Below are 16,469 nucleotides of genomic sequence, written 5' to 3'. Positions count from 1 at the left end.
GCTCGACTCAAATGAGGTAGCTCTTAATTTAGGGAAAAAACCCAATCCAGAGACCTCTTCAACAACAACCACCCAAATGAATAACCATGGCTGATGGAAATCTCAGTTGGGATATAAGGGATCATACTATTCATACGAGTGCTCAATGAAGAAGCGCAAAGCAAAGATACTTAGATACCCCCACTCTTTAAAATGCTATATACAGCAGTTTTGGATTCGACAAAAAAAGAAGGGCAGTTTTGGGAATCAAATCTGAGTTGGCAATGCCTTATAAGCTTCTTTTGCTTTTCATGACTATCAACTTTCTATTTTCCTGGTGGAGACGCTAACGTGCGCCTGAATCTTGAGCGCAACATAGCAACTGCATGCTTTGCTAGGGTTCTGTAAAAATGTTACCATCTACATATATATTGGACTTGCTTTTCTTTTTGGTGTGTAACAAATTGACAGCCACTTCAAAAGAGTGCTGCAGATGCTCATGACTGATTGGCTAAATTAATTGAAGCAAATAATTAAATCGCTAATTGAGATAATCAAAGTTGTAATTAAGGCCTGCAAATGGGCACACACGTCTGTTTAATATGATCATTTCATGCTGCAGCAGGCCGCGTCCCACTGCGTTGAGAAAGTTAATATTCCTCATAATCTTTATATCTTATAGGATAGAATAAAGTCTGCTTTTTTGGTAGTCAATTATCTCTCAATTTTTTTTTGCAACGTGATCCTTTTTTATAGGATGGAATATGAAGCAATATAGAATAGAGGTCTGCTATGAACTTTGGAGGATTTGTTTATTATATAGTATTCACATTTAGAATGTAATACGAAATAAATCATTACAAGTTCATCATTACGAGTTAGCACTCCGCGCACCAATGGCAATATCTCAATTATAAGAAATTAGGATCATTCATAATTTAGGGTAAGTAATTGAATTTTACTAGTGAACAATGTTGGCCTCAAAAATCAAATGGAATTTGATTTAGGTTAACACGTGATTTGCTCTGAGTGTTGCTTTCATTCTCAGTGCCACAAGATGACTTCATAAGAAATTAGAGATCATTCATAATTTAGGGTAAGTGATTGAAATTTACTATTGAATGTTGGAGTAAAAAAATAAGATAGAACTCGATTTAGGGCAATACGTGATTTGTTTTGAGCGTTGCTTTCGTTCTCAGTATTAAAACATGATTTGAGTATAAGTATAAGAACACGCTTGCCACTGTTGGAGATTGCCTATAGTCCATGACTGTGTAGTGATATGTAGGATTTGCACTTAGATGTGACTCCTTAATCAAAATGAGTTTGCACACAATGAGACACTGGTTTGGTTAGGTTATTTTTTTTAATACTTCTAAGACACTTGAAATCTAGTGTGATTTGTTTCCCTAAAAACGTAAAGGAAAGAGAAATGAAAGCAAAGAAACCGAGTGTAATCATTTCATGATCGAAGCAAGATTACTAACGTTTAGGAAAGAAACTTGTGGACTGATGAGCCACTTTACAGAACTAGAAAGTATGTTAAAGTAAAGGAGCTAATAAACTAGCAAGATTCAAGCCATAGAATGCAGGATAATGATAGGAGAACCTAGCAATATAAGTGATATCGAACTGGACTGGAAGGAAACATTACCTCAGAGAGGTGATCAGGGGTGGTTGGAATGATCTGAACCGAATCATTCCACGGGGTAGTAGAATTGTACGTAAGTGTTTTAGATCTCATGAATCTTAGCATAGATGCTTTAAAGAAAGCTTTGAGTTGATCTGAAGAGCTTTGGGTTTTTGCTGAAAAGCATTTGAGGGTTTGATTGAAGAATCTCCCGAAATTTGTAATCGTAGAAATTGAATTTGTGGAAGGTCAGCTTTGATGCCTCTGCCTCTGTTTATAGGAGTCCTGGAGAGCATCCTCGATCTCATCACTAAGCTAGAGCGGGGCTAGACTGGTCATTTGGTCCATGACAATAACTACATTTCGCTGTAGGTGGCCTGCCTCTGCGTTTTTTGGCGCTCATACAGTGTTGCATTGTCATCTTCACGTCGAATGAAGCGTCCCTTGGTCATTTGGGCAACTGCGAGATTCTTGGACTTCGTCGCTTACATGGAGGTCTCACTTCGGGAACATATGAGCCCGAGCTCCTAAATGGTTGTCACATGTTGGGCCTGAGCTAGGCTTCGCTGTCGGTGAACCGATGTCACACGCCTTAAGTTTTATTTTAGCCCAAAAAGTGAATAGTGTGTCTGGGTTTAAATGGCCCAAAATCAGTTTAACTGCCAGCACAAACATATATTGCACCAGATTTCGTAAGAAATCTCAATGGCCAACTTTTTTGAAAGGGAAATGAAAAAACAAATCCAATCCGCCTCAACTATCCAACTGTATAGTTTGTAATAATAGTTGAATATCAGGGTGTGCATACCACGATGAACAAACAAATGGATTACAAAACTAAAAATATTATTGATATCAAACACTACAAAATGGCCGAGATAGCTACATAAACTCTAAGAGATTACATTGTGATATATAACTTGTATTCCATATAGATTATAAGTATATTTATATACCAAATAAGACCTTCATTAATGGCTACTGGAACTCCACATAACCACCCAAATCTGAGCAAATCCAAAGACCACCTGCGCAAAAAATGACCTGGGTTAATTTCACTTTCCACTGGACGAAGGCAAAAATAAAAAGATAGAATACGACGGGTTTGCTAGTGTATAAAGAAAGAATGACACGATAAATACCCCTTAAAGCAAAGAACTATACCTTGACACAAAGATTGTATTTTGTCAATCCACGAAATTCGTATTTTTGTCACATGTATGTATCAAACATTTTAATCCATTTCTATGAAAACTACCAAATTATACATGTATGCATTTTTGTCGTACTAAATCTGTCCATTGTTAGTACACTAAGGGTAATGAAAAGATTGTAAGGGTTCTAAGTTGTAACGCAATTATTGTTGGTTTGCAGTAGCAACATTATTTGGTAATATCCATCAAAACTAGATAATAGCTTCTCCTTCTCCTCCTAGCCTTCCTCCATTCTTCTCGTCCTCCCTTTCCTCTTATTCCCCTTTCTCATCCCAGATTTCCTTCGCCTTGCCATCGACCCCCTCTATTTCTTTACCCCATCTTCCCCAACCCAATCTTCTCAGCCCTCCACATTCCTCTCCCTTCCCATTTATTTCCCCCAACCTTCAGATCCGAATCTTGCCTTCTCAAGATTTTCTTTGTTATGGCGTCTGTGCTCTGGGTGTAGAGGTGGGTCTACGGATGTAGATGGGTCTTCTCTCCCACCATTTTGACTTAGCTTCGCGCCTCCCCTAGATTCGGGTTATGCCTTGCTCAATGCCTTTTCCCTGCCTCGGGGTATAACGCGTGATCTGGGCTTGGAATTGCGGCTGCTGGTGGGTTGGAGCCACGCTTCGTCACCCTGCTTTGGTGTTGTGGACTTGCCGAAATCCATGCTCGGATTAAAGCGCAATGCCTCTTTAGTGGTGCTTCTTTGGTTTGGGCATGCAAATTTGGCGGTGGCTTTGTGTAGGCTTATTGTCGATAGTTGTATCTAGAACCTTTGCCGTATACGGTTCATTGTTATTGTTCCATTGGATTTGTGGATGTGGTAGCCGGACCCGCCTTATGCCATAGCACCGCTGTGGTACTTACCTAAGGGTCTTATCCTTCCATCAGGTGGTGTCCATTTTGTGGTTCCCTTATTGGATTAGTTTATTTTAGCTTAGTTTAGTTTATTTTAGGTAAGTTTAGTTTTAAGCTAACTTAGTCTAGCTCTATTGTCTCGCCTAGTGAGTGTTGTGGCCGCGCCGCAAAAATGGCTGTATATTGTCTTCGCCTTGAGCGTTGTATTATGTGGTCTCGTCTACTAACGAGGAATTTATGTGGCCTTGCTCCTGCGATGACTTTACGTGGCCGCACTATTTGGCGGTGACTATTTTCAATCACCTATACAAATATGTTATATATCGTTTCTGTGACAGGTTTGTATGGGTGTTGTGGGAAGTTCTCATACATGTGGTAGCTGCTTTGGGGTTTATTATTATTGTCTCCTTTGCGCATATTAACCTCCAGATCATTTTCTTAGTCACTGGAGGATTGTACCCAATTGGCACCTACGTATTGCTCTCAATTGATTAATGAAATACCAAATATCATTGCTTGTCATAAAATAAAATAACTAGAGGTGGAAGTTGAATTGAAAATTCCTAATCGAACCCAAAATTTTCGTTCCGAGTCCAAACATTTTTTATTCTGAAAATTTTCTGAAAAATTTGAATGGCAATTGAAATGCACCCAATGTTCTAAAAGACACTAGGCACTAGTCTGGCGGCTGGCCAAGGAGTAAGGTCTAGCGCCTAAGTGTTATGCGGGGCCTAAGTGGACTAAGCGGATTTAAATAAATTTATTATATATTGTATAAAGGCTTTTTTTATTAGCACTCCACATAATGTTGAATAAACTCCACATTAAAATTTAATGTTAAATGACTTGTATGCCTTAATATGCAATGGCTATTTCGACCTCATAAGATTATAAAAAATTAAAATAATTCTAAATACACCTCAAATAACACATCCCAATATTATTTATCTTCTTCAACTCTCAAAAGTCAAAACCATTCACTCTCCATTGTACGTAGAATAAAACCCTAATCAATAAAACTACAAAGATGTTGACTAAAAAAATTATTCATAAGTGAATCATAATCCAAAACAAATACACTTCACACTTCACATTTATAAGTGATATTCAATCAATTAATCCCAATTTTTGTCCCCATTTTCATATTCCTACTTGGGCAGTTTCCATCTTTCTGAACCTGATTCCTTTAATCAAATCAATCTTTCATACCAAATCAAGTAACCCGTTAATTAGTCTTATTAGTTGGTTGTTCGCCTCAGAGAAGCAATACAAAGGCCCTCATTTGCAAGTCTTGTTTTAATGATATATGGTTTCCACATATTTTCAAGGAGAGCTCGGAAAGGTTGTCCATTTCTTTTGCATACACATCTTTTGGGTTTCGCAACATTGTCCTGCTTATCCTGGGTTGAAGTCCAAACAAAAAGAAATGGAAGAACTGAAGCACTGGCCTTTCCTTTAAATGTTGTGACCTCAAGTGTTTAATCAAAGCAATGTTACTCTTTAATCAACATTTGGCGTGGCGTGGAAGAAGAAGAAGAATAATTGTGGCTGGTTCTTGCTGGAGAAGGGGGAGGGCTAAATTTTTTCTTTTAAAAGATATGAAGAGTGTGGGGTATATGTAGAAAATGTGAGGTGTATGTTGAGGTGTGGGGTGTGAGGGTATTATGGAAAAATAAGTGGGGTGCATTCAACAATACGTGGGGTGTTGATAAAATAAGCCTTGCATAAATGAGTGTCTATTTATACTTAAAAAAACACACATAATTATATTGGGATATATAAATTGCAAAATAAAATGACATATACATTATAAAGTATTAGAACATATTGAAAACATGGGGAACAAACATATAATGAGTGTTCATCCAAGTATTCAAAAAGTCTCGTATATTTTATTAAAAAATTAAAATGCAAAATGAAAGTTATCGATTTTCAGTCTAAGCCAGGGTCGCGACCTACGCGGGTTTAGGTGGCCTAAGTGGGCTAGATAGACGCCTAAGCGGGTCTAGGGCACTTTCTTAACTTTTAAACGCCTAGGGACAAATCGGGACGATGACTAGCTGCTTAAAGCCCGCAGCTAGTGCCTAGGCGGGGTCTAGGCAGCTCTAGGCAGGGATTTTTAGAATAGTGAATGCACCTATCTGATGGAAAATTCTGCAATTCAGATTCGAAACTTCTCAAACTTATGAAAAAAATATGGATATTCTGATTTCATCATATTAATTGTTATATTTGGATGTGCTTTATTTTGTATTTTGTATTTGTATTTTGTATATTTAATCATACTATTATATATTTTAAATGAAGAATGTAACTATACATACTATTTTATCTTGTCGAATAATCACTCAACGGGATGATCCACAAAGCCGTTATAACTATAAGATATAAGAAGTAGAAAAAAAATGATTTTATGTCATACGCACACATAACTACCTACAAATAACGCCTAGATTGAGAAAACAAAATTAATGGTGGATACATAAGGGTTTGAACATTTTCAAAGTCTTCCAAAATGTAGAAGATCCGAATTATGTTCCTAAAATTCCGAAATAAAAGCTATCCCAAAATTTTCAATAATCTGAAATTCTGAATTAGATTATATGATTCCAAACTTTTTTGAATTGGCATTGGAATGTTTGTTTCCAAGAAGATCTGAATTATGTTTCAAAAATTTCAAAATAAAATGATTCTAACAAAAATTCGATAATTCAAAATTCCGAAATTGAAACTAATGTTTGATTCTAAAAGTTTTTTGGATCGACACTCGAATGCTTTTTTCTGATCCAATCTGATGAAAAATCACCTATAATCACAACTGAGCAGTAGTAATAAGTATAGGTCAGAAGAAGGTCACTCATACTACTTGAAAATAATAATATTTAATAATTGTTCGAAAGCGTAAGCCTTTGTGACTGACTAATTTCCTAGACAAGTGTAATGTGTAATGTGTTCAATTTACTTGTAGACCTGTTTCTCACATCCATTATATACTGCTGGTTTTAAAGCAGGTCTGCTATCTTTTTCCAACAATATTATGGCAAGGAATTTGTATATGTGCAAGGTTAGAGGAGTGAAAACCGAGTGAAACACTTTCTTCTAGCATTCATGTCATCATACGTAATTGTTCTAGCGTGTGAGCGAACCTTCATGCTCTGAGGTGATCACGTTTCAATCAAAAGGAGACGAAGAAAAGCGAGTACCACTAGAAGAAAAAAGTTCATTTATCACAGTGAAAGTCCACGATAAATTGCAATTTTATACGGATATTATGCCCGTTAGTATTCTTAATGTGATAAAAAGTCTCAGTTTTTACCACGGGCAATAACTGTTGTCAAATGCAATATAACCACAAATTGTACCCGTTGTAGATTGAAATCTAACACCACGTGCTATGGCCGTTGTCGATTACTAATTGACCATAGCTAATGCCCGTTATAAATTATTTTCCAAAATTAAAAAAAAATAAAACTATTTAACAAATATATATATATATATATTAGTACAAAATAACCAACAAAATTGCATATTTACTACAATATAATAACTACCTAAAAAATACTTGATAATATTATAACATAATTTAAAAATACTTGAGCTTCCAAATGAATACATAAACAACGGAAGTCATAAAGTACTATCCATGTAGTACTTAATGAATACATAAACAACAAAAGTCATAAAGTACTATCCATGTAGTGCCAAAGTACCATTTTCTAGTCTAAGTACGAACAAAAATTACTCTCCAACTCCGACGTACTTTGATGACCAAGTAATTGTTTTAGATATAGCATCCTCCAGAACACGAAATTCACTTGTAGGGCGGTACAAAGATATATTCTCCACATTGACAACAGTTACCCAAAATTTCCAACAATCAGGACCAAGCATCATATAATGAACTTTCGCCTCAGGATTTGTTAATTCTATTTCTCCAGTTGAAGACATCAAGACAAGTTAAACAAAATCAATTTCATACATGGGGAGATGATTTGGAAACCTGGTAACTAGAATTGGGAACCTGTTTTACACCATTCTTAGTTCTTTGGAGATCTATATTGCCTCCCTGAGATCTATAAAGCCCCAAAATCTAACCCACAGGCCGTGCATTTTGTAACTGCCTCATCAGGGACCTAATAACACAGTAACAAAATAAGAAAGAGGGTCAAACAGGCGTTGATAACAAATTTCAATAAGTTCGCAAAATGAATGATAGAGAGTTCATTAGAGATTATGGATTGAAGGAATACATTTGATATTCATGCATTTTGCACAGAGAAATCAGCTGGCATTACTTCACAACGAAACACTACCCCTCGTGTAAGTACACTACTCATGCCTATTTGATCAATATGAAATACAAGCTCGAGTCTAAAAGTTTAGGCACATAAGTCAATCTCTGTAGTTTACCACCTTACTCAAAATGAACACATATATAACTGAAACATGAAATGATTAATCCAGCCCACCTTCAGTAATTTTCACATAGAACCAAAGCATCACATACATCTCAAAACAAGTATCAATGTTTATACATCTCAGTAATTTCCAACCTATACAGTTGCAACAGTCATTGTATCCAAAAGGGTGTTGGCAGTGTAACTATTTAACTACAATCTAATACGCCTTGGCTCAATATCCATAGAGCTCTTTGACCAAAAGGCGAAGGTAGATGAGTCGGTTTTCTGCATGAGAAGAAAAATAAACATACAAATTACTTTTACCTCAATACGTAAATTAAAAGTTCCTTAACGAACTTGATGCTAAAGTAAAATGAACTTACATCACATCTTGTAGGGGATATGAAAGAACATCGTTCGAATACATGTCTGGAGATTGTGAAATGGGTTAAATACACAATATGATAAAGATGCATATTTGCATCATGCCATCCTCAACAAAGTCAATATAGAGTTGAACGGCTGGAGGGTTTCAGTAAACAGGTTGAAAGCGTCTTTCTATGTTTCATTATTCTTACATGTGTGGAACAAAATTGTTGATTTTCTAGCTTTAAGTTTCAATGTAATTCATATATTCAAATGTACAAGTGATAGGGTATATATGAGAGAAGAGAAGAGGAAGAGGACCGGATAGTTAGCTGCAACAAGCAGCTAACTAGAAGGAAGAAAAGAAGGTTGTCTATCACAGCCAACAAGATCTAACCCACTTCACCCAATCAGTCACCTTCGTTAGATTAAGGAAAAGAGCTTTATCTACTTTACACTAATCAGTCACTTCCCTTAGATTAAGGAAAAGCTGATTTACAACAATATGGCCTTAAGCTTACCCTAGAGATACACCTATGGTAGCTGACCCTAGAAGCTAACCCTAAACCCATCAGAACACACTTCATTTCTTCAACAAAAATGTTACTAGAGAAATCCTTCTTCTTAACAAAAATCCTAGGAAGAAAGGCAAAAGCCAAGGGGAGAAATTAATACCAGCATTCACAGAATCTAATGTACCTTGCCTATGAAACCTGCTGAACCACCCAGTCTTGCGACTCCAATAACGACATTAGCAGGAGCACCACCAGGAGCTTTCTTAAAAACAGGTGCTTCAGCAAGTGAAACTCCACCAACGGTGGGCACAAAGTCAATTGGCATTTCCCCAAAGCAAACAACCAGGGACTTGTCACCTTGTGACCCTCCTTTTTAATGGGAGGATGCATCTTTAGAATCTTCATGCAAAACCAATTTTTTGTCCAGAGATGCAGTCACATCATTTAAGCAGTATTAATCAAATTACAAAGAAGTGCAACAAGCTATGTCTATGCCTCAATGTTGCATATGCAATAGTCCGCCATGGACATACATTTAACGTTAATTAATACGAAAATTTTATCATCATCTATGCAATTAAGTAAGCTAAAAACACACACAATTGCTCCAACTAGGACTATGTTAGAATCAATTCACCTTCTTTTATACATTTTGGTACTAAAACTAAAACTACAGATTAACTGATTCAGAAACTCGAAAATGCATGTTTAGTAAACAAAAATTGTTCATCTTTACAAAGCATCTGTTATCCAACTAATCCTTTATTGTTGTAATTGTGATTTTTCAAACAGATAACAGATTAACTACCAAACACACGTGCAGTGTAAATCGTAACACACAGTGAATCTATACGAAGCAAAAAACAATATTTCGAATACAATAAGATTCCGAATCACATACTAGAAAGCATATATAGCCATAACAGGAATTTTTCACTTAAAAGAAGTTAATTTTTAAGAGAGATTCACAAGTGGGTAAACTTTGTAACAGAGATTTGATCAAACAAGTAAAGAAAAAGATTGATTGCTGCTAAAGATAGATAAAAAATACAGAAACCCAATACAAAGAAATGCCCGAGAATTCAGAAATCATCAATATTTTCTGCAAGTCAATGATCTTTCAACTAAAAAATGTAACTCGAAGAACCCAGATGTGAAACCGCCCAATATAATACTAATGGATTGAAATCGCAAAATTTAATCAGGACATATGTAATTGATCAGAAGCATCGTATACAATCAAAACATGGAAGGAAGATTTAACGAACCTGGGGCGAGATTATTAGCCATTGCAGGAATGGAATTATCACCTCCGTAAGCATAAACACTGTCGCCATACCCGCATCGGGACCTGCATCAAACTGCTTCCTATATGGATCCGAACCCAAATCGGATTGGCTTCGGTTGTATCCCCCATACCTATCATCTAAATAGGAGCCGCTGGAGCCACCACCGTGATCGAATTTCAGATAATTCTCGTATGGATTTTCATATCCAGAACACATACATGAGCATATTGAAACAAGCTTTGGGATTTTTACCTTACAGAATAAGCCATGGCCTTGGGTGCACAGTCGACGGAAGGGATGACGAGTTCGCGAGGAACTCACCGGATTTGCAATTAGAGATGGTTTTGTTTCTGATTCCGAAAAGGTGGAATTGGGCTCGGGTATGCAAAGGCGGAGGCATTTGGAAATTTCTGAAGAGGAAAGGCAGAGAAGCTGTGAGGAGAGAAATGAAAGTAAGGAGGGAGAGATTTTGGGCGCTATGCCAAAATTTGGGCAGCCTTCCAAATTTTTAATATCCCGCGCTCCTCCAAATGTTCAATTACGAAGATAAAATTAAAAACATCCATCACGGGTCAAAGGCATGGTGAATTTACAAAAGACAATATGGTAATTTGAAGTAACTACTACCAGCATATCTGATGGTAATTATGATATTTCATCACAAATATAAATGTTCATTATAAATTATTCGCTTTTAACAATAGGCCAAAATTTGACCATGGATGGATTAATGTTATCTATCACGAGTTAAACTTTTGATTAAAAGACATGATGCTTACTCAAATTGTATGAGTAAAATTAAAATATGTAATTAGTCAATATTTATTTTTTGGAAATATTAAATAGAAGATATGTCTTTTGGGTCAACACTATTAAGAAGAATTGTATATTTTCAACTAAAATGAAAGGGCTCGATGAACGAGTGTTTTAATGCCTATAAATACCTATTGTGGCATAATGTTTCACACACAATTTCATAAATTTGTTTCTACATTCCTTGCTCTCTTTTCTCTCCATCACATTCATACAATTTCTTTTTTGTTATTTCTAAGGAAATACAATTCAGTTTTGCTAGTAAAATACTTCATACTTTGTTGTATCCTATAAGTGATTTGCCAATAACCCTTTAGCAAACTCATTCAAGTGTGGGCAAATAACACTTTAAGGAAACGATTCAAGTCGTACTTCAAAGTCATCATTCGGATTATTCTCTATAATTCTATATTTACTCTAACATGGAATGGAATGGACGGAAAGAGAGATTGATGTATGCCTCAAATATTTCTTCTAGTCGAAAGATTGATCCTCTTAGCCAAAATTCTTGAACTCTTGCGGTCAAATGTCCGTGTAGGTTGATTTGTATGTTTTTGGTGTTCTTGTTTATGTGGTGCAATTGAATGTAAAGGTAAAATATGAAGAACTAGAATATTAACAACACTGAAGTGCAATGAAAATTAGGCCTATGTGTAACTACGCCTTCTCAAACTTCATTTTGATCTCACTTTGCTCTTGTAAGTCAAAGTCACCATTTTACTTTCTAAAACTCAAAATTCACTTCACTTTGATATGTAGGCTCTCTTTTCTTACTAAAACATATAAATCGCCTCCTAAAACATATGCGGGGCCCAACACTCTATAAGATTATGTCAAATGTGCAATAAATTTGATTATAAATCTCTATTATGCATTAATATTCAACAACAGAGAATATTGAGTTAAAAACAAAAAAAAAAGCAAAAAACTAAAGAGATAAAAATATAAAAAAGAAATTGATTAGCCTGGCGCACCCAAATCAAACCCACATTAAAATTAACATATCTAAAACAATGTGAACCGAATTTTGAGTTTTATAGAGATGACTTTCAAGTTTAGGAGGCAAAATGATATCAAAATCGAGTTCCAGAGAGCAAAGTGAAGCGAATTTGGAGTCTACTACTCCAACCACCATGCTGTTTTACACTAAACAAATCAAATTCTTGTTACAGCAACCAAGCAATTAGGCTGCTAGCTCAAGACCAATATACCATTAAATATCTTAAGATCTACCTCAAATATGCTACCACCCAGTTACTTGAACCTGCAGTTCATGACCCAAAATCGGATTCGGACAGTCGCAGTCGAGGTCACACTTGTATTGGAGCCACCGATTGTGTGAACGACTGTTTCTAGTAAAATTCGTTCACCAAACTCTTACACTGATGCAAACCTTGCTTATTATACAAGTTCCAATTGCCCAACAAAAACAAATTACAGTAGCCTTCCTTTCAGTTAGGCTCGAGAGTTCGAAAATTACAGTAGCCTGAAGGGAACAAGGGGACTAACTAGTAGTAGCCAGTAGGAGATACATATATCAGACAAAAAGTCCTGCAACTATTTTACATCCACAAAACTGCAAACATATATATATATATATATATATATAATCTATATGCAATCTGCAGGCTCTGGCTAATATGTTACAAGCAATCTCAGCTCTCGTAATTGGGCTGCTTCGACCAATTAATTTTCAAAGCGCGGCCGGAGTCTTGATTAGTTTCAATTATCTATACCCTTCGCTAGTTCCATTTTCTTATTACCAGCGGCATCATCCTTGCCGATAACAATTTTGAGCAATTTAAACGTCTCGTGAGCTTCTTCTAGCATTTGAACCACACTTCTCATGGAGGGTCTTAGCTCCGGCAACCTAGCCGTGCACAGAACTGCAATTCTTAACACCTTGATAGCCTCTTCCTTGTACACCTCTGGAATAAATGAGTCCACCATACTTAATATGCTCTCTCTACTCTTGAGCATGCTGCTTACCCAGCTCACTATGTCCTTGTTCTCCCCGAACTCTGGCTCTATCGGCCTTTTCCCCGTCACTAGCTCCATTAGTACCACTCCGAAGCTGTACACATCACTCTTCTCGTTCACTTTGTAAGTGTATCCATATTCTGCATATTTAAAAATCACATTAGCCACAACTAATAACGAATTAATGAACTCAAAAGTACTAAAATATTTCCATGAATGGAGTATTTGACTAACCAGGAGCAATATAGCCATGTGTTCCGGCAATAACGTGAGTAGAGTCCTTGCCTGCAGTGGCCTGAACAATCTTGGCAAGCCCGAAATCCGCAATTCTTGGCTTCAAAAACTCATCCAATAAAATGTTACTAGACTTGACATCTCTGTGTATCACCAGCCTCTCCAAGCCATGATGTAAATACTCCAACCCTTTGGCTGCTCCCACTGCTATCTCATGCCTCGTCTCCCAATCAAGCTTCATCTTCTGGCATGTATGAAGCCGATCCCACAAGCTTCCATTCGGCATGTACTCATACACCAACAAGCTCGAATCCTCGCTGGTAATGCTGCAGTACAACTTCACCACATTCACATGCCTAATTGAGCTCAACGTCTGCACCTCAGCGTCGAATTCCTTGGACTTCCCACCTCGTTTTGCAAGCATTGGGCTCGTGCTGTTGAACCTTTTCCTGCCACTTGGATTGGTATTCCATATATGTTTTACGGCGAGTTCTTTGCCATTCGCAAGTAAAACTCTATAAACATTTCCGGAACCTCCTTTTCCGATAAGATTCTCTTGCTTAATGGAATCAAGAATCTCACCCTCAGTGAAGCTCATCACATGGAAAGACTTCACATCCCAAGATTCCTCCTTTAATGAACGGTCCTCGTACTTTTCTCCCTTCTTTAAGAACAAGAAGCATGTGAGGGACGCAAGCAGGATTGCCAAACCTACCGAGAAGCAAATAATTAGCGTCCGGACATCCTTGGACATCCCCGATCGAGAAGAACACCGCGGGAATGAGGTTATGTCCGTGCTGCAGAGACCGGAGTTACCAGAAAAGCTACCGTTGTAAGCTGCAATCGACAGAGATTTTGGTATGGCGCCGGTGAGCCTGTTGTGTGATAGGTCAAGAAGGCTTAGCCTTAGAGATCCTAAGCTCTTCGGGATTTCACCCGAAAGTTGATTTCGCGACAAATTCAGAGAGTTCAAGGTTGGAAGAGAGCCTAACGATGATGGGATGTCACCGGAAAGTGAGTTTTCAGCAATGTTTAAGTAACTCAGAAAATCACAGCTTCCTAAAGACTTTGGTATCGAAGCAGAGAACATGTTGCTCTGCAAATACAGAGTCCCCAGACTCTTCAAGTCACCAATAGTCCCCGGGATTTTCCCCGAAAACCTATTGTTGTTCAAAACAATCGACAACAAAGATGTTGCTTTGGAAATCTCATCCGGCAGCTCACCAGATAACTGATTGTAACTGACGAACAACTGCGCAAGCGTCTTCGCGTTACCGATGTCAGAAGTAATCGGGCCTTGGAATTGATTGGAAGTAAGGTCGATGATTTCCGCATTCGGCAACCCCCAAATTCCAGGAGGAACAACACCGGACAGCGAGTTGATGTTAACTCTGAACCGCTTCAACGTCAAACACTTTGCGTAATTCGCCGGAATTTCGCCGGTAAAGTTGTTCTGGAGCAAGAACAAGCCTCTCATCGTTCCCATCTTGCACATATCCGACGGAATACTCCCCGTCAGGAGGTTGTCAGAGACATCAATGAAATCAATCTTGGACCAAGAGCCAAGTTTCTGAGGCAGAGGACCAGTCAGCTTGTTCGTGTACAAGGACAGATTGACAAGCTTCTTGAATTCCCCGAACTCGGCAGGTATTTCTCCGGTGAAATTGTTCTCGTAGAATTGGAGGGTAACTGAGTTCTCCAAAAATCTCAGCTCCGACAAATCGCCTTCGAGTCGATTCTGGGAGGCGTCAAAGTTTTCGAGGTTGGTGAGGTTTCTTAGGCCGGAAGGAAGCCTCCCGGTGAGCTTGTTGCCGTAGAGCTCGAGCTGCCAGAGCTTGTTGAGCTTTGTAATATCGGATGGGATTTCTCCATCCATATTGTTTTGGGATAACTCCAAGTTGATAAGCTCCGTGAGGTTTCCGATTCCTTTAGGAATCGGACCTCCGAGGCTGCAATTCGCCAAGTAAAGCCAGTTGAGTTTCTTGAGATTCAACAACTCGGTTGGGAACTGGCTTTGATCAAAAGGGTTGTCTCCCAAGCTCAGTCGAATCAAACCCGTCATGTTCGCCAATGATTTCCATGGAAAAGTACCCGAAAATCCGCTGTTGTTGAGATGAAGATGTTCTAACCGGGACAGGGATGATATGTCGGGGAACGATCCGGAGAACGAGTTGTGGCCCAAGTCCAAGTACTTCAAATTTACGCAGTTGTTCAAGTCCTCTTTGATTGTCCCGTCCAAGAAGTTGAACCCAAAGGCAAGCGTTTCCAATGATTCGAGCTGGCATATTGCGTCCGCCGCAAGAAACCCGGATAGGTTCTGATTCGAAAGATCGATATCTCGAACGAATCCGTTTTCGTTGCAGGCAATTCCGTCGAAGCTGCAAACGGGATTGGTGGAGTTCCATGAGTTGAATATGTTGTTGGTGTTTGAACCTTGGAACGCGGATTTGAGTGTGAGAAGAATCTGAAGCTCGTCGGCCGCCGCGGCGGAGAGGAGGCAGAGGAGGAGGTAGAGGGGGAGATGAGAATTTCTCTGGTCTGTCGATGACGACATTTTTGTGGGGTTGACGGGAGAGTGGACTTTGGGGAGTGCGGGGATTTTTGAAGAGAGAAGGGTGGAAGTTAGTCTTAAGAGAGTACCATTTTTAACCTATGAGATGAATGAGTGGTTGTAATCATTAACCACCTGTTGATTGTGTTTCAAAGTGTAGTGTCTTTCTAAATTATTAAAAAAAAAAAAATTTAACTCTCAATCGTCATATATAGTGTCTGCAAACGTGATTTCTCTTACATTTTTTCTTTTTACGTAAGACTAAATTAGAAGATGTCGCTTTATACTACGGTCTAGTGATATTCCTCTTCATTTGTAAGTGAGAGGATTTAGGTTCAATTCTCGTTAAAGACGAATTACCACATTATTGCTAGCTCATTGTGAAGCTAAGCGCACCATCTCTCCTTTGGTTTTCCTTAATGTAGACTAGCATTTGACAACACACTTTGTGTGTATGAACACATTTTTTTTAGAAAATGAGAAGGAGAGAGGGAGTGGGAGGTTTTTGGTTTATTTTTTTTTTTTTTTTGTTTTAATATTGGAGGTATTTTAACATCACCTATAGGGGTGAAGTTTCAATAAAAAAAAAGTAAAATTTGGACATGTGAAATTAAATTATTGCCCATCATTTTTTTTGTGCGATAGAAGACTA

General features: G+C 37.9%; 1 protein-coding gene and 1 long non-coding RNA gene across 3 annotated transcripts; both read right to left on the bottom strand.

The window, feature by feature from the left end:
* Window positions 1-7,179: 7,179 nt before the first annotated feature.
* On the bottom strand, window positions 7,180-10,212 carry LOC103947968. Of its 2 annotated transcripts, XR_007257982.1 has the most exons (3): window positions 9,135-10,212; window positions 8,453-8,498; window positions 7,180-8,354 (listed from the first exon to the last, which is right to left on the bottom strand). It is a non-coding gene; the product is annotated as an uncharacterized LOC103947968 (long non-coding RNA). The 2 variants fall into 2 exon arrangements; XR_007257981.1 differs by lacking the exon at window positions 8,453-8,498.
* Window positions 10,213-12,435: 2,223 nt separating this feature from the next.
* LOC103947969 (receptor-like protein kinase 7) lies at window positions 12,436-15,869 on the bottom strand. The gene is made up of 2 exons (XM_009358964.3): window positions 13,267-15,869; window positions 12,436-13,172 (listed from the first exon to the last, which is right to left on the bottom strand). The coding sequence occupies exons 1-2, from the start codon at window positions 15,818-15,820 to the stop codon at window positions 12,775-12,777; spliced, it is 2,952 nt and encodes a 983-aa protein (XP_009357239.2). The 5' UTR covers window positions 15,821-15,869; the 3' UTR covers window positions 12,436-12,774.
* Window positions 15,870-16,469: the final 600 nt, after the last annotated feature.

The sequence above is a fragment of a genome, unplaced genomic scaffold (genome assembly GCF_019419815.1).
Source record: "Pyrus x bretschneideri cultivar Hongxiangsu unplaced genomic scaffold, Pyrus_bretschneideri_v1 Contig2, whole genome shotgun sequence".
Taxonomy (NCBI): domain Eukaryota; kingdom Viridiplantae; phylum Streptophyta; class Magnoliopsida; order Rosales; family Rosaceae; genus Pyrus; species Pyrus x bretschneideri.
The sequence above is the reverse complement of the archived record's forward strand: the minus strand, read 5'-3'. Positions and strand labels throughout refer to the sequence as shown.